At 37.6% G+C, this 18,378-nt stretch overlaps 1 protein-coding gene across 2 annotated transcripts in view; it reads right to left on the bottom strand.

Moving 5' to 3' along the window:
- LOC104594751 (V-type proton ATPase subunit a1-like) overlaps positions 1-18,378 on the bottom strand; it is a 76,324-nt gene that overhangs the window by 2,791 nt on the left and 55,155 nt on the right. For both annotated transcript variants that reach the window (XM_010255213.3, XM_088897476.1), the window contains exons 12-17: positions 15,646-15,806; positions 9,752-9,958; positions 6,596-6,779; positions 6,394-6,477; positions 407-600; positions 268-327 (exon numbers count right to left, since the gene is read on the bottom strand). In XM_010255213.3, coding sequence (XP_010253515.1) covers positions 268-327; positions 407-600; positions 6,394-6,477; positions 6,596-6,779; positions 9,752-9,958; positions 15,646-15,806 — 890 coding nt within the window. The remainder of the gene's footprint in view (positions 1-267; positions 328-406; positions 601-6,393; positions 6,478-6,595; positions 6,780-9,751; positions 9,959-15,645; positions 15,807-18,378) is intronic.

The raw sequence follows: 18,378 nt of genomic DNA on the forward strand, positions 1-18,378 counted from the left end.
ACAGGGATATTAAGTTTATTATGTTTTGCATGCAACAGTTCTCCTTACCCCACACAGCAACTGCACCAACTTGGTCAAGTGACACTTGACAAGGCTAAATAACTAATTCTAAATCATATAAAAGGACACTATTGTTGTCCTTTTTTTCTATGAGTAACTGAATGGAAATTTCCAATTCACATGTAAAACAACCGAGTAACAACAGATTAGAAAATTTTGAAAAAAAAACAAAGTTTTGGTATAACGTTGGATAGAATTAGAACTCACCCCCAGGCTAGAAGAAGGACCTTCTCATAGAATACAGTTGACAGCTCTGAATGGGCCAAACTATTATAACATAAAGGTAATTAGTAAAACATTAGAAGTTTTAAAATGAAATTTTGATAGAAACAAAGCATGCCAGTACCTCAGAGCCCAGAGACGAAGATAAGAGGCAGTATTTGACACTGCTCCAAGGACAAATTCAATTGAATGTATCATTTGATGCACAAATACTTCACTGAAATTAAACTCCTCAAGATGTTGCCGTGCAGAATCAGGTTCACCATCTGGATCCATCTCAGAGGTGCCAAGCATTCGATATGTACGACCTTGAAATCTCTAGAAACATCATCAAAAATAAAATTGATGAGAGATCCATAGTTATCTAGTCTTTGAAGAAACTCAGTCTCAGTCACTGCTCCTGTGAAGAGATTACATGATTATAGTACAGGCTAGGGGTGCAGGCCAGAACACTGCTTTAAAGAATTTAAACTGCATCGGGCATGGGCACCCAGGCCTTCACGGTCCAGTTCGGTGCGGTTTGGAGAAGATCAAACCAGAAAATTACGGTTTGAGAAATTTCTAAACCGAACAAAACCGTTTTGGTATGGAACAAACTGTTTTATTACGGTTTGGTGCGGTTTCTAATATGGTTTGGGGACTTTGGACCATTCTATGGTTCTTTTGGGGTTAATCCAATTAGAAAGCCCAAATAGCTCCCCTAAAAATTAAAACTTAAAAACTTTTATTTATTACTTTATTATAAAATAAAGAGTTCATTATATATTTATAATTTTACACATTTCATTTAGATATATTATACATAATGTTTATATATCATATATTCATATATATATATATATGTATATAAAATTTCGGCTTACGGTTTACGGTTGGGTTTGGTTTATAAAATTCAATAAACCAAACTGAAACCGCAAACCACAATTTAGAAAATTCTCAAACCGAACCAAACCGTTTATAGGTATAAACCGAACCAAACTGCAAATTCAGTTTGGTTCGGTTCAGTTTTGCGGTTTGAACCGTATAATGAACACCCCTACTTAGGCTGGGCCCCTCAAAATTTTAACAAAACTCAACCTGATCCCACCCAAGTTGCACCAAGGTTCTAAATATCGATACAAGCCGATACACCAGTTGGAGCATACTGGCCTGTATCGAGCTGTACTTTTATTTATTTATTTATTTTTTCAAACTGGTTCAGGGGTGTCAGTTTAAGGCCTGTCTACCCCCTGGACCAGATCAGACCCTGAAACACCTACTGTAGGGGCATATCGGGATCGTATCGACCAATATGCCCCGATACTTTTCGATTTTTTAAACCTTGAGTTGCACCCCTAGTACTAGCAAAATATTTCAATTTCAAGCTCACCTTTGGATAACATTGCTCAAAAAAAAAAAGATTTTTAATTAACATAAAATTTCTACGATAAGCCAAAACTAGTTACTACCAGGAGTTCCTGATATACCATTGACGTTAGTCACAACCAAATAATTTGTTGAATTCATATGAGGACGGATTTTGTTATTAATTAATAGAAATATAACAGGCAGTTAAGTTAAAACATAACTTTTGCCAAGCCAAAACCATAATGGTTAACCGAGATAAGTTAACAAAGTACAAGGTCTCGAAAGGCAGAAACAGAATTACTTAGGTAGAGAAACATCAGAAAACATATTTGCTCTATGGGCTCCAGATTTTGCTAAGCTGTCAGCTATGATGTTTAATCGCCTAGGAATCCAAACCAGCTTCACATTCAGGGTATTTAGAATATCTCTGGCTTCAGCCAGCAGATGAGCAAGCCTCCAAAGGCCTAACATTTTGACGAAACGAAGACTTGTGAGGGCAGCTAAGATCTCTGCCTTGGTGGCATCAGCTCTCCCAATCAGACCACTTAAAACCCAAAGGATGTTTCCCCCACTCCCACAGATTACTCCTCCAACTCCTGCTTGACCTGTAGACCCTTGAGCACTGCCATCAAAGCTTAGAGTTAACTGGTTCTCCTCCCTAGGACAGGACGTTTGAGTAAAGCCAATTCCAAGGGAAGTGTAGAGGACTTCTTCCAGGTTTTTCTGAAGGTCATTTAATGTGGTGCCTTTGAAGACTTCAGAGTTTAGGGCCCAGCTGTTGCAAAGGTATGTAATGTGAGAGATTAGATCCTCAGTATTCTTGGCTTTGTTTTCAAAGGTTCTGTTGTTTCTTTCTTCCCAGACTCCCCATAACACTGCATGGGTCACCGTGCTCCAATAAAATTTGCCCCTACTTCCAAGGTCTTTGCAGTGCCATTTTCACAGAAGATCTATGACTTGGTTTGGGAATACCCATAACACTGCATGGGTCACCGTGCTCCAATAAAATTTGCCCCTACTTCCAAGGTCTTTGCAGTGCCATTTTCACAGAAGATCTATGACTTGGTTTGGGAATACCCATAACACTGCATGGGTCACCGTGCTCCAATAAAATTTGCCCCTACTTCCAAGGTCTTTGCAGTGCCATTTTCACAGAAGATCTATGACTTGGTTTGGGAATACCCATAACACTGCATGGGTCACCGTGCTCCAATAAAATTTGCCCCTACTTCCAAGGTCTTTGCAGTGCCATTTTCACAGATCTATGACTTGGTTTGGGAATACCTAGTTGAGTCCCACTAGACTGAGAAAGGAACACCAGATTTTCCTTGTTAATGGGCAGTGAAGGAAAAGGTGCTCCGCTGTCTTGCCATTATTGAGGCAGAGGGGCAAGACATGTGGGGAGATGCATCTGCCTCTGAGCTTCTTTTGTAATATATCTCAGGTATTTAGTTTCCTTGGGGAGGCCTCCCAAATGAAGAAGGAAACTCTAGGAGGTATATGAGTATTCCAAACCTTCTTGGCTGGGAAGGTGGTGTCTTGGCCATCTGAAACTAGAACCTTGAAGGAGTTGGTAGTGAACTTTCCATTTGGGTTGGGTTTCCAAATCCGAAGGCCGGGGGTTGAAGGGGAGATGTAGGCTTCACTGAGAGAGTTTACAAGATTTGTTATTTCTGTAAATTCTGCCTCTCTCAGTGGTCTTCTTAGATTCAGGTTCCAATTGTTTTCTAAGGGAGAGTAGCTTAGGCAGTTGGAAATACCTTTCCAAGGATTCAGGTTCCAGAACTTGATTTTATTCCCATTTCCCACCTGATATCTAACAAAAGCAATGAAAAGAGAGTAGGTAGAGGAAATACCTTTCCAAGGATTTGTTGCTTTTACTTGGGTCAAGTGAACCTTGTTATCCCAACCGTTGGCATCCCTCCCATACTTGCTGTTGATGACTAACATCCATGTTGCTTCAGGCTCAAGGGGATATCTCCATAACCATTTTCCAAGTAGGGCAACATTCCTTTCCTTGATGTGACCTATACCCAATCCACCAGCCTTCTTTGGCTTAGATACATGTCTCCAGCAAACTAAGTGGCTTTGTTTCCTTTTGTCTCTTCTTCCATCCCATAAGAAGTCACACTGTAGTTTCTCCAATTTGTTTATTATTTTCTGGAGGGGCTTGAAAGACCGAAAGGAAGTAAGATGGCAGATTGGATAGAGAGGCCTTGATTAACACAAGTCTACCACCTTTAGAAAGATAATTTTTTTCCAGGTTGCAAATCTTTTCTCACATTTCTCCAAAATCGGGTCCTAAAATTTCTGGTTCTTTGGGTTCCCACCTAGAGGCATTCCCAAGTAGGAGATGGGAAAGCTTTCCACTTTACACCCCAACAGCTCTTTAAACCTGTCAAGGAGGGAATCTTCCACATTTAAACCTACTATGCTGCTCTTTGAGTAGTTGACTTGGAGTCCAGTCACCAGTTCAAAGCATTTTAAAACTTGTTTAAGATTAAAGATGTTTTCCTTTTCAGCTTCCAAGAACAAAATTACGTCATCTGCATACATTAGATGAGACACTTGACGCCTTTCCCTTCCAATTTCAAAGCCTTTTATAAGGTTCAGAACTTTCACCTTCTCTATCAAGAAGCTGAAGATGTCGACTACCAATGTGAAAAGTAAAGGGGAGAGAGGGTAGCCTTGTCTTAAGCTTCTATTAGCTTTGAAGTAACCAGCTGGTTCTCCATTTATCAGAACTGAAAACCGGGCAGAATTGATGCAGCCCTTTATCCAGCTGACCGACTTACTCCCCAATCCTCTCAGATGAAAAATTTCCAATAAGCATTCCCAGTTCACTTTGTCAAATGCCTTCTCCAGGTCCAGCTTCAATAAAATCCCTGATTTTCCTCTTTGGTTGAAGTCTTCTACACATTCATTAGCCACTAAAACACTGTCAATAATCTGCCTCCCTTCCACAAATGCGTGTTGGTTGTTTGAAACTAATTCCCTAGTCACCTCCTTCAACCTAGTTGCCAGGACTTTGGCTAAGATTTTGTATAAACTCCTCAGCAAGATAATTGGTCTGAAGTCCCTTACTTCCAAAGTGCCCTCTTTCTTAGGAACTAAAGTAATAAAGGTGGAGTTGTTTCCTTTATTCACAACTTCTGACTGATAGAAGTCTGAAAACACCTCTAGAAGGTCTGATTTTAAGGTATCCCAGCAAATGTGATAGAAGAAAATTGGGAATCCATCTGGCCCGGGGGCTTTATCACCTTCCAGATTAAATACTGCTTTCTTCACTTCTTCCTCATCAAAAGCCCTCTCTAACCAGAACTTCTTTTCCTCTATTAGTTTAGGGCCATCCCAGTTAATCAATACAGCCCTATTGTGCTCCTTCTTTGAGTACAACTCCTTGAAAAAGTTCACTATAACATCAGCAATTTCCTTTTGATCTTCCACTTCTATCTGCCCTACCTTCAATTTTGAGATAAAGCTTTTCCTCCTTCGCCCAGAAGCATTACTATGAAAGAATTTGGAGTTGTTGTCTCCCTCCTTCAGCCATAAAACCCGAGATCGATGCCTCCAAATGATTTATTCCCTCCTCCCAAATTGCTCCCATTTCTTTTTTAATTCTGCCCTTCTTTTCCTACCCTCTCCATCCAGACCTCCACTTTGCTCCTTTTGGTCTAAGTTATCTAGTTCCTGGATCACCTTGTTCTTTTTCTCTGCATGTAATTTAAGTTCTTCTTTGCCCCAAGTTTTCAATTTTCTCTTTAAATACTTTAGCTTTTGTAGGAAACGGAAGCCTGCCCAGCCACCCACTCTGCATTCTTCCCACCAAGTAGCAACCTTTTTTATGAAACTCCCTGTGGGTGGTTAGGACTTTCTCAAGTCTGAATGGGGCCTTTACTTTCCTCATTACCTCATTTTGGAGAATCACTGGTCAATAGACCTGCATTTAAGGTTCAAAATATCGATACGCCCAATACGCCGGTAGGGACGTATCGGGCGAATCGGTACTGCATTTTTATATGTTTTTTTATTTTTTTCGCAACTGGTTCAGGGGGGCCGGTTTAGGCTCCTCCATCCCCTGAACCAGTCAGACCCCCGATACACCCACTGTAGGGGCGTATCGAAGGGGTCCTGGAACGATACGTATCGGCCGATACGTGTCGATACTTTGAACCTTACCTGCATTAACATACTTTAACCACCTAAATTTCACCCCTGTTTCATATCTGTTTCAAATTCTTGTCCAATTGATGTATGATTTGGGGAATTCAGAATGATCTGGAAGTTTATTTTCGGCCAGTAACAAAGATGAAGGGATAAGTTCAATGGGTAACTTGAAGAAACATGATAGATTTGGTCCAAAGGTCCAAAAGGCATAGATAATGCCACTAGGCCTGTCAACAGAGTCCGAAAGTTCAACACCCAATCCAAAATCTGATCATTTTAAGATCCAAGTCTGATCCTATTAAGTTTATAATTAATAGATTTATTAATTTATATTTATATAAATTCATTCCACATGCATAATTTAAAAAGTGTTTTTTTTTTAATTTTTTAGATTTTATTTATTTTAAAGATAATTAAGCAGGCTCAGATAAATCCAAATTGGATTTAAGGCAATGTGATTACAGCCCTAAATGCCACACACCAGATGAAAACCGAGGAAAGAGTAGTAAGGCAAAGGATAAAACAAACAAAAGAATCAGAAAAATTCTTATATTATATGAAAGGTGCAGCACAAAATGAAGGTAACTTGCAGCATACCTCTAAATGCTGTTTCCTCAAAATAAATGGTTTTGGAAGGAGCATCCAAGGAACAGCAACAATAGCCAAAAGCAACAACAAGATCTGCAAGAAAGATTTAGAATGGATCAACCAACCAAAGACTAGAAACAAACGATGGTGGTGGGTGAGGAAGAATAGCACAGAATACTTTTACAACTAGTGAGAAGAGTACAGCTAATACCTGCAGTGGTCTTTGGCCCCAAAACAACTGATTCTCACCAAGATTGTCCGTGGGGCTCAAGAACATGTAAATCATAACATGGTAAAGATCTGCTTGAGACCCTGTGTACCACTTGATGACAATGAGGAGGGAAAGATACCCAAAGAGACTGTTAAGAAATATCATCTGTGGCACAAATTGATACCTACAACCAGAGAACCAAACAAGATTTTAAGTTTTTTCTAATGTTTTTAAGCCAACCCAGAAATGGAGCCATTTTTCAGTCCAGGTGGTGGGTCAGCAGTTAAACCATCTGGATAGTATGGGTCAACATGTGATGTCATAAATTAAATTAAATATATAAAAACAGATAAAATATAGAAAATTACACAAAATATGTAGAAAAATTGGGCACACCTCTAATATTATATTCTTCATATCAAACAAAAATAAATGCAATAAAAGAAAATTATTTACTAATATAAAATAACTAAAAAGACAAGAAATGTTTGACCTGTGGCCTATTGATCAGGTCAAGCGGTTTAGCAGTTCAACCAACCAGGTCATGGGGTCATTGACCATTTTTTTTCTTCCGAGCAATTTGTGGATGAAACGGACCCAGAAATCTGGCCCGGTGATGGGTTAAAGTGGCTGTTATCAGATACCTTTTCCCTCACACTTGTCAGCCTGAGATTTTACCATTGTATCAAGGAATGGCTCCTATTTTTAATAGTATAATTTATCATAATAACAAAATAACAGGGCTTTATAAAGAGGACTGACATTTTATATAGATTGTGTTTCACTTGTTACCTTTTTTTTGGTGGGGGGGGGGGTGAGAGGACTAACAAACTTTTGGCTCCTTGTTGAAGTAAGAACTTCACATTTCAAAACTATTATCATGGATTGCAATGAAGAAAGAAGTGATGCATAAAGAAGAAATGGGTCAAACCTGCAAATTGTCTCCTCACTTTTTGCTTACAATTACAACTGAGGGCATTTTACTTACCCCCTTTTGTGGTTAGATTAAAAAGACATTACCCAATATTGGTCCCAGCTATTTGGGGCCTTGGGAGGGATGACTGGATATAGTCATAACCTTTGGCAGTTTTTTGGTGGTTAGATTCAGGAAAATAAATCATAAATCTTTATTAGTGTAAAACTTAATGTTAGGGTTCCTTTTCTCCCCTTTTATGGTCCCTTTTTGGATTTAAACCAGCATACTGTGGTTATAAAGCACAATACTGGTTTCAGTCTTGGTTTATAGAGAAGCCTTTCTTTCTTCTTTGTCAATTCCTCTTTTTTTTTTTTTTTTTTTTTTGTGGTGGTGGGGGAGGGGGATTCCTCTTTCTCTACTTGCTTTAAATAAATAATGCAAAGATTATAAGAAAACATCTTTTTATTGGTCTCTTTCATCTATACTGATCTTTTTTTAGTGGGAGGTGTAATGCAATAATGAAGATTATAATTTTTGTTTTGGCCATAGTCAAAACGATTGCAAGGTATGGGGAGTGATCTGGGATATCCCATTTTTGATAAAGGGGACAGACCCCTAATCATTACTCAAAGAGTACATGTTTTAAGAGACAAAAACTTCTCCATGTTTTGACTCACAAGCAGTGGTTACTTTGCGTTTTAACTAGGGATGTGCCCTAATCACTCCCCTTTCAAAATTACAGCATTTTCATAAATTTATTTTTTACTTAAAGTATTTACATGACCTCAATTAAACTGTTGAACTATGAATGGGGGTGATCATGGGCCAGGAAGGTCCAGATTTGTAAAGGTCAAAGGGTAGGTTGGTTCTAAACATATGGGTCCAGGTTCAACTAGCCCAATCACCCTCTTATGTAATAAGTGCCCATAGCTCAGCCATAGAGCATAGAGGCCACCAGTTTCAACCAAGGTTCTAAATATCAATATAGGCCCAGTTGGGGCATATCGGCCTGTGAGCTGCGCTTTTTCTTGGTTTTTTTTACTGGTTCAGGGGGTTGGTTTAAGGCCCGTCTACCCCCTGAACCAGGTCAGACCCCGAAACACCCACAGTAGGGCATATCGGGGGTTGCCGATATGATATGTATCGGCTGATACACCCTGATATGTTTCGACTTGTTGAACCTTGGTTTCAACCTTGCTAGTAGGAATGAGCATTATTTGGTTAATTAGGTTTTAGGGTATTTCAGTTATTGGTTTCAGCTTTCAGATTTGAAAATTCGGTTAACTGAACCATAAGAAATTCGGTTTGGTTATTTCAGCATTGCCTTAATACAGTTTTGGTTTGGTTTTCCCTCTAATAATTTCGGCTAATTTGGTTTCGGTTTTTAACTGAATCTGAATAAACTGAGTGCTCACCCCTACTTGCTAGACCCAAAATAAGAAGTTTTATATTTATCATACATGGCCAGGGCTGACTGGTTATGATAAGTGGGCTTAGTATTCAGATTCTTAAGTGGGCAAAATGTTGATGAAAAACATCTGTTATTTATAATAAAATATATGCCACACATGACAAGGCTTTGAAAACCGGACCATGCATTGAATTGGAAAGGTCTCCAATTCATGCTTCCATTGGTTCAACCATGTTATGGCTGCATAATACTACACTGACAAAATAAAAGTAATAAGAAAAACAGGTCAGTCTGGTCCAGTTTTCAAAACATAGAACGGATTGGCGAAACAGGATTCATGTAGCCGACCCCATATAGTTGGGATAAGGCATGAATTATGATGATGATATATATATATATATATATATAATATAATTTATATGTCAAATATGTATATATTCTAGGCCAACTAGACATTCAGATTTGAAGCTTGGACACAACTTGTCTGATCTTGGGGCCTAGTGCCGATCTGAGCCATCATGATCTTCTGTTATATGGGTGATTCGTGGGTTCTCCCATTTTAATCTCAATGTTTTTGCAAAACTATTGCAAAAAGAAAGTTATGCTAATCCTATAATTTTCTTTTTTTTTTGTCTTGGATTTTCAGGATTTTCATAGTAATGACCTGACTTCCATAGTATTACAAAGTTTTGATGAATTTCCACAAATTATTCTTCTACCCTGGGGATCTCGGTTGCGCCTACATCTAAGTTAGGGAAAGAGATGAATTTTTAGTTAAAAAATTGAAAAGGAAATAGGATGGGAATTAAAGGGAAAAAATAGTACAAACCTTATATCCAATGAACTGCCAAAGAACCTTGCATTGAAGTAACTCAAAATTATCCCTAGGTTCATTTGAGATACACCTAACAAAATAGACATTTTCATTTTGAGAGAATTGAGGAAAGGCAACTCTGAACGACTTCCACGCCAGCTAGGATCCACACCAAATGGATATGGATCACGGTACTTGACTAGACCAGCTGTATGTGCATCCCTGATTAAAACACAGTAACTTATCTGTTATGCATAAAGCAGAGAAACCCTTATTTTTGAAAAAAAAAATCTCCAATATAGTGTAATGACAGTACATAACATCAACAAATCAAAATATTGTGAAGCATGAAAGAGTACATCTAAAGGTCAGTGGGTAAATGAGCCAAAAAAATGCATACTAAATAGATAAATTGATGCGAGGAAGGATTAGGGAAAAAAGAAAGAAAAAAATAATTAGTCATTTGCAGGTTTTATAGAAAAAAACAGAACGAACTAGTAAAACCATTTAGTTGCAAATTACACCAGCAATCAATCTGAAATTAAAACAAAAGAAAAGAAAAAGGGTGGAAGAATAATAAGTTCAGAAAGAGATTCAGAAGAAGGAAGAGAGAATGGAAGAAAGGATAGAGGAAGAGAAGTGATAACATCTCTCTCTGTCCCTCTATTGAATTATATATGCTGAATATTAAAAGATAGAAAATTACTTGGGTGCCCCTAGTTAGGCGGCTGACTCAAAGAACATAAGAAACAATAAGTGTTGAGGCCCATTAAGAAGGCCCACTACAACTGAAATAAAACTACTGAATAAATAAATAAAACTAAGGCCCATTTGGCCCAATCTCTCCACACATTTGATTTTGAATAACTTGAAAAGTAACTGGAAAAGCCATATGCAGATATTCACAAACTGATTATGCTCAGAAATAGACTCAAAGGAAAGCAAATACTTCAATAAAAATGAAACAAATGTCTGATAATAGTATTAGAATTATAAGCTCCTGGAAACAACAAATTAATATGAAATAAATAAATAACTGCAGGTATGTATAATCATTTATACCTGCTTATGAATGGCATATTGCTTATAGCTGAAACATACACCAAAAAATTCCAGAAAAAGAGTTAACCTGTCCTCCATATTTTGGCATCCAACATTTCTCCAATCAGGAGTGGAGTATGTTAAATAATAATCAGTTTTGAATTCCTTTCCGCTCACATAAAGGACCTGTTTACTTTCTATGCTTAAGCAGGCCTTTTATTTGATAGGTAGCAGAGAATATATTGACAAATATAAATATATTGTTACATAGGAGCAAAACCAAGTAAAAGATATTTAAAGAAACTCCCAAAACATGCCACAATCAAGTGCCCAACACCTCCCTGTACCAATAGAATTCTACAGAACAACCTCCCCCTGGACAAAACAGGGAAGATCATAAGCAGGAATAAGAAATAGATCAAGCTCAAAATGCCCCCATAGAGGGGAGGAAGTATGTTTTTTTTTGCACGGTTTGATAGAAACCTTGTTTTGGTATATTTAGGAGTAAAGGGACAGCAGGATTTTATCAGAAAAAGAAGCAAGAGTGCCTAATCAAGCTTACCACTATTAGAATGGCATTTTGGTAAGGGAAACTCTATCAGAGGTCCGTTATTATTTCCATAGGATTTGAGACTGAAACACTAGTTGGGTTTCTAGAGAGTGGTGGAGGGAGAACCCTTGGTGATAAAACTGATGAGAGATAAAGGTACCAGCTGGTAGGTAAGGTTGGTGGTGGTGTAGTTTCCACTGACCTGGGATTGGATACAACCTTCACTCTCGCTGGTCCCACTTCCAAATTTTCCTAAGCAAAAAAGAAATAACGGTGACAAGCACCTAATCAATCTTATCACCATTAGTGTGTCATATTGATGTAGGACCAGCTCAGTTCTAGTCCTTAGAGAATGTTGAATGATCTTCTTGATCAGAGTTTTATGGCTGTTTTTTTTTTTTTTTGATAAATGAGTTTTATGGCTGTAATGGCTTCTTAAAGAAATAAGAGAGAAAATAGGAAGAGAAAGAAGAGAGAAATACCTGGAATCACTCATAGGGTGCCTAGAATCACTCTAGGGCATGGGAATCACTCAGCATAGCTAGCATAAGCTGAAGAAAACTCAATATAATTCATTGCTTTTGTGTAAAACGTCCATACATATTTATAGACTCAGATTCATAATAGTCTTAGGAGTCAAATTGTTAGACTCAATAATCCTAGTAGGACTCAAACTAAGTTGTCATATCATATCCTATTTCAATTCAAAGAAGACTCAATAACTCTAATCCTACTTATGCAATGACAATGAAATTTTAAACATAAATAAACTATAACTAGAAAAATTAAACCCTATCATTGGACCCCCACAGAAAATTGCAAAATGACAAAAATACCCCTATTATCCAAAAATACAGAAATACATAAAATTCCAATTTTGCCTCTTCAGCTCCTGCATCATTTCCCCCCTGTTCAAAAAAACTCGTCCTCGAGTTTTGAAGAACTTGAGGATGAAAAGTTGATGTGCCCCAATTACAGAAGTAAGACTTCCCACATCTACATGCTTGGACTGTAGAGTAGAGGCCACACACAGAACTAGAAAAGGATCTTGAAAGAAACGTATTTCTGAAACACTGCCTTCCATAACCATCTTTGTTAAATCATCAATAGTATTAGTTTCTTGAACACTTAATTCATCAACTAGCCTTTGTGATGAATCTTCCCCTTGATTATCCAAATTCTCAACTGCAACATTTGAAACTTTTCCTTCAACTTCTACTCTAGGACTCCTTCCATTGTTGATGTTGGTGGAATTTCTGCTATGTGAAGTTGTAATTCTTGAATTAGTTCTAGTAGAACTTGTAACATAAAGTCACTTACTTCCATACTAGGATCTATCACAATCAACACACATTTGTATCTTGCTCCTGAATTTCTTTAACTTGCTCCACTTCTATTTCTTCTTGACCATTGACCTCAAGCTGATCATGAGCGTTGGAAACTCCAACAATTTCTGTTTTTTCTTGGACTGCACCCTCTTGATTTTTAATATCTACAACTTCTTTAGCCTGAAATTCTTCTTCTTTAGCTTCATCCTCAACTTCAGCTCTTGGATAGGCTTCAACATGCAAGGAATCATCTACTTTCTTTTCAACTTTGTACCTTCTTCCCATTGACTTCAAGTTCTTTCATGTAACCTGCCGCTTCTTCTCTTGCTTGAAATTAGTCGACTCCATATATAGATCATAATGGAAGTCCAATGGGGTGTACTTTTCTTGCAAACACCTATTCATTTTTGCCCATGTACTAATGGGATCATCACCTCTATTTTCTAATCGTTGCTCAAGAGTTCTCCACGATACTTTAGCATGACCTGTCAATTTCATGCGTGCAAATCTAATCCTTTGTTTGTCAGACATATCATGCCAATCAAAATATTCTTATAATTCAGCAACCCAATCAAAGAATGCTTGCGGATCATCATCTCCTTTGAAATCTGGTATTTCCCTTTCTCCTCTAACATGTTTGAAAACTTTACTCCTGTAGTAAACATTCTTAGATCTGTTTTCTTCCAGCATCTTCTCAAACAAGTCAACCAAAGACCCTTCATATGGTTCAGAAACCCAATCATCATTGATTCTAGACCTGTAAAATTGTTTAGAAATACCCTAGGCCTATAGAATCGGCCACTTTGTGAGAACATAGTGAATAAACCATTAGCTCTGATACCAACTGATGTAGGACCAGCTCAGTTCTAGTCCTTAGAGAATGTTGAATGAACTTCTTGATTAGAGTTTTATGGCTGTTAATGGCTGTAATGGCTTCTTAAAGGAATAAGAGAGAAAATACCTAGAATCACTCTAGGGCATGGGAATCACTCACCATAGTAGTATAAGCTGAAGAAAACTCAATATAATACATTGCTTTTGTGTAAAACGTTCGTACATATTTATAGACTCTAAACTCATAATAATCATAGGAGTCAAACTGTTAGACTCAATAATCCTAGTAGGACTCAAACTAAGTTGTCATATCCTATTTCAATTCAAAGAAGACTCAATAACTCTAATCCTACATATGCAATGACAATGAAATTTTAAACATAAACAAACTATAACTAGACAAATTAAACCCCATCGTTGGACCCCACAAAAAATTGAAAAATAACAAAAATACCCCTATTGTCCAAAAAATACAGAAATACATAAAATTTCATAAAATTCCAATTTTGCCTCTTCAGCTCCTGCATCACATATTGGTGAAAGGAACTCTATTAGAGGAAAGCTGTTACCTCTCTTGTAACAACTGAAAGTGATACACTCTTTTGGTTAATTGAGAGTGGAAAGGAAGGGGGATTCCTAGGTAGTGAAAAAATGGATGAGAGACAGTAGCAAGAGTCCTTGGATCTCTAGTCGCTAGCATGACATCCATCATTCTACTTAAGAAACAATAGATCGACCAATGAATTAACAGATTCATTTGCAAGGAGCAAGGTTGATAGGGATAAGACATAATGGGATCTCTTCCCTTCTGATTTTGATTCTATTAGAAATTTCATTATCTATCAATGAGTATAATGCTCCGTTGTCACAGGAGTAACTATTTACTGGAATAAGTTGGGTTCGGTGGAAGATGGAGAAAGTGGATCAAAGGTTGTATCAGTTCGGGTCATTTCTCAATACTGATCAATGGAGTGGCTAAAGATGGGCCCCCCACAAGATGTGGTTAGCTTATTCAGTTCTAATTTTTTGTGGCAACAAAAAAAGGGCAAAATGCTTATGGAAGGTAACAAGAGCAGTTGTAGTTTGGACCATCTGTGAAGAAAGAAATCAAAGGATTTTCAATGAGAAGAGTAAATCTAAATAGGAGGTAATTGAAACAATTAAAATCAGATCTGCACACTGGGTAAAAACTGTTGATATCTTCAAAGATATCTCAACAAGTGATATAATGAGGAAATGAAAGGAAGTGGCACAAATGGGAATGCATAAAGAAATTACCAAGATAGATTGGAAACCTCTAGAGTCAAATAAATTGAAGTTGAATTTTGGTGGTAGCTCCCTTGGAAACCCTGGGAGAGCAGGAATAGGGGGAGTCTTTCAAAATCATCATGGAGAAGTTGTGGCTTTGTTCTCAGGACCAATTGAGTATGGAGACTCAGTTCAGGCAGAGATAATGACACTCTTACAAGGCCTGGAATAGTAGAACAATTAGAAGCTAGAGAATTGGAAGTGGAAGGAGACTCACTTTTGGTCATTTCTTGGGCTAAGCAAGTAAACTCAGCACCCTGGAAGTACAGATTTGCATTCAGGGAGATTGAACTTCTTGCTAAGATTTTTTACTCTACATTTTGGTGGGTTAAAAGGACAGCAAATGGATTGGGAGATACTCTAGCAAAACAGGGGGTTTATAGACCTACTCTATTTTGGGCAAAACTGTAGCTGGCTGTATTAAACCAAAGGGATGCTGATCCATGTAATCTGGGACTTTTTGTATATTGCTATACTCTGGAATGCAAAGCAGCTAAAGAAATTGTAATCTGTTATTTAAATTAATAAATAAATTCTCCTTTACTGATAAAAAAATATGGAAATGTATATCCACAGAAGTTAAGAAGCATGTAAATAATGTAGCAGGTAAAATAGAATAAAAAGTGTTGTTGAATCCAATCTCCGATCAATGTTTTCACTTTGATGTTCATTAAAGCAGTAGGTGAAAAATATGGACACAATCTTCTTTTTCTTTTTTGAAAAATAACATGGGCACAATCTTGATGTATAACATTTTCTAAAATTTTGAATATTGATAATATGATGGTAGTGCAATGACAGTTTTGATTCTATTCTAAACCTTAAAAAAAAAAGCAAACAAACTATACCTGCATGTAGTATCCCGACATTTGTAAGCAGTCCCACCAAATATATGATAGGGAACAGAGAAGAATTCATTGTAAATCAAGCCACAATAGATAGAAAATAGTGACATCAAAAGGATTACATAGCGCCCACCAAAAGCCATCTCCATAAAGCTGCCTAGTTTCTGGAAGGAACAAGGATATGCAAATGTAAACCAAAATAGAAGTATAAATCTCCATCTTTGGTGTGAGCAAATACTAAAACAAATTAACATTATATGCATGCAATATTTCTCATGCAGACTTTTCTACTTGCAAATTCCTTAATGCAAAAATCAATTGTAAGAACATGAATGTCAAGAAATCAACACTTTAGGCACTTCCAAAGTTTCAATATATAAGGCAGCAGTGGTAGAAAACATCCTTTCTAAGGTAGAGTTGTTTAAAAGGTATGGTTTAAAAAATTTAATTGTATATATGCCCAACAGACAACAAGTCATGCAAGAATTTATACTGAAAAGAAAGATGAGCAAGCATATAAAGAAGCAAGGGAAAATGAGAAACTACCATGAAACCTGTAGGCTGAGCTAAACAGTCTCCCTATACAGCCTCTAGAGATTAAAAACTCTTGCTTATCAAATATGGCTGAACTAAAATATAATCCATTTCTACTTTTTTTTATCAATAACAGGAATCCATTATCTCAAAGAACCATTCAACCTAAAAGCTTAAGCTGTTAGGTGATGAGGTCCTTGAATAGGTTGATATTCTCTAACACGCCCCCTCACACGAAAGCCCATTGGGCTTGAAGCGTGAACAAGCACAGGCCCACTCATACCTTGTGCTGAAACTTATTTAATTATAATGGGGGTAACGAGCATCGAATACTAGATAGGTTGGTCAAAATGGCTCTGATACCATCTCAAAGAACCATTCAACCTAAAAGCTTAAGTTGTTAGGTGACGAGGTCCTTGAATAGGTTGATATTCTCTAACACATTAGATTAATAAAAAATGTAGTTACAGCACTCTAAGGAGAGATAAAAAGGCTTAACTCTCTCTAGGAGGACAACAAAGAAAAAATTGCAGAACAGCCCAAAACATTTGATCCTTTCCCACACCCCTTGCTTTGCCAAGGCATCAGCAAAAGCATTTGCTGTTCTCTTAACCCACTGAAAATGGATTTCCAGCCCTCTAGTTAGCCACTTAATCTTCCTCCTCTCATTAGCAAATTACCAAAGTCCACTCTTTTTCTGTAGCCAGCTTAACACCAGCTTTGAGTCCCCTTCAACGACTAACTTTTGTAATATTCAGTTCCTTAGTCTTTAAGAGAGTCCCCTCCAGTAAACCCACTGAAAATGGATTTCCGGCTCTCTAGTTAGCCACTTAATCTCCCTCCTCTCATTAGCAAATTACCAAAGTCCACTCTTTTTCTGTAGCCAGCTTAACACCAGCTTTGAGTCCCCTTCAATGACTAACTTTAGTAATATTCAGTTCCTTAGTCTTTAAGAGAGTCCCCTCCAGTACAGCATAGATCTCAACTTTAAGAGAGTCCCCAACCCCAATGGAACCTGAATACATTGCAATCACCCTCCCATCCTCATCTCTGAAGACCCCTCCTATTCCTGACAGAACACACAGGACAAACAGAAGAGTGAGTAGGAGCAGAATTTGCCACCTCCATCCAGCTATTCAGCAACATTTCTACTTATCACACTCATACTAGGAATTATCTATTTAATTAGCTGATACTCCCATCCTGAGGAATGATATATTCCCTCTGGCAACTGATGATCTGACATCTGGTGTTTTCTTCCATCTTTCAACCATCACACTACCACCTGGCACCCCCTTCCATCTTCCGATACAGAACCACCATTCACCAATCCCCATTGATCCATTATAAACTTGAAGAATCTCCCCCCTAGTGGATTTGGGATACCTTTCCAATGCCTTAAGGTCCTGAATTTCCTGAAGAACAGCCATCCAAAATTTTTCCTTGGGAAGAAGGTTCCATAGCTGATAAAGACATTACTAGAAACAGAAGAAGATATGCAAGTCCAACATCTTACTCTATTATATGTGCTGAATTCTCTAACTCCTTTTGTCCAACCTCATGAGCCAGCCAAATGGTAATGATATATATATATATACATATATTTGATGAATTACAGAAAATAAATACAAGGTTTATGTACAAATCCAAATCCATTTCAATATTACAAGCAAATTTAATTGAGCCAGCCTCTTGCTGCTCCCCCAAAACATAAATATCAGATGCCCAAGTTCCAATTTCAAAGGGTCATTGCCCCATACCAGGGACTGTCTAGTAACCTTTTCCCTTGCTAAAGAATCTGCAATGGAGTTAGCAGATCTAGGGACTGAATGTATTTCCACCTGAAGGGCCACAATTAAAGACCTGGCTCTCTAATTTAAATTTCTAAGTCACCAAGGATCTTCTTGATTGCCTTTCAGACAAGCAACAATCTTGATATTCTTGCTAGACTGAGTCTAGCGACAATCAGCTCTCTGATTTCTGATGTTCTTTCTAGATCGAGTCCTTGAAGAGCCGCCATCAGTTCAGCTCCAATTGAGTTGCCAAACCCAACAGGTCCAGAAAACACCACGAAAATGGTATGATCCTGATTTCTAAATACACCTCCAAACCTTGATTGTCCAGGATTTTTTTTTTTTTGATCAATAACTTGATTGTCCAGGGTTTCCTAGACTGCAACTATCAAAATTCATTTTTATTTTG

Source organism: Nelumbo nucifera, chromosome 2 (genome assembly GCF_055504915.1).
Source record: "Nelumbo nucifera cultivar China Antique chromosome 2, China Antique-T2T, whole genome shotgun sequence".
NCBI lineage: Eukaryota > Viridiplantae > Streptophyta > Magnoliopsida > Proteales > Nelumbonaceae > Nelumbo > Nelumbo nucifera.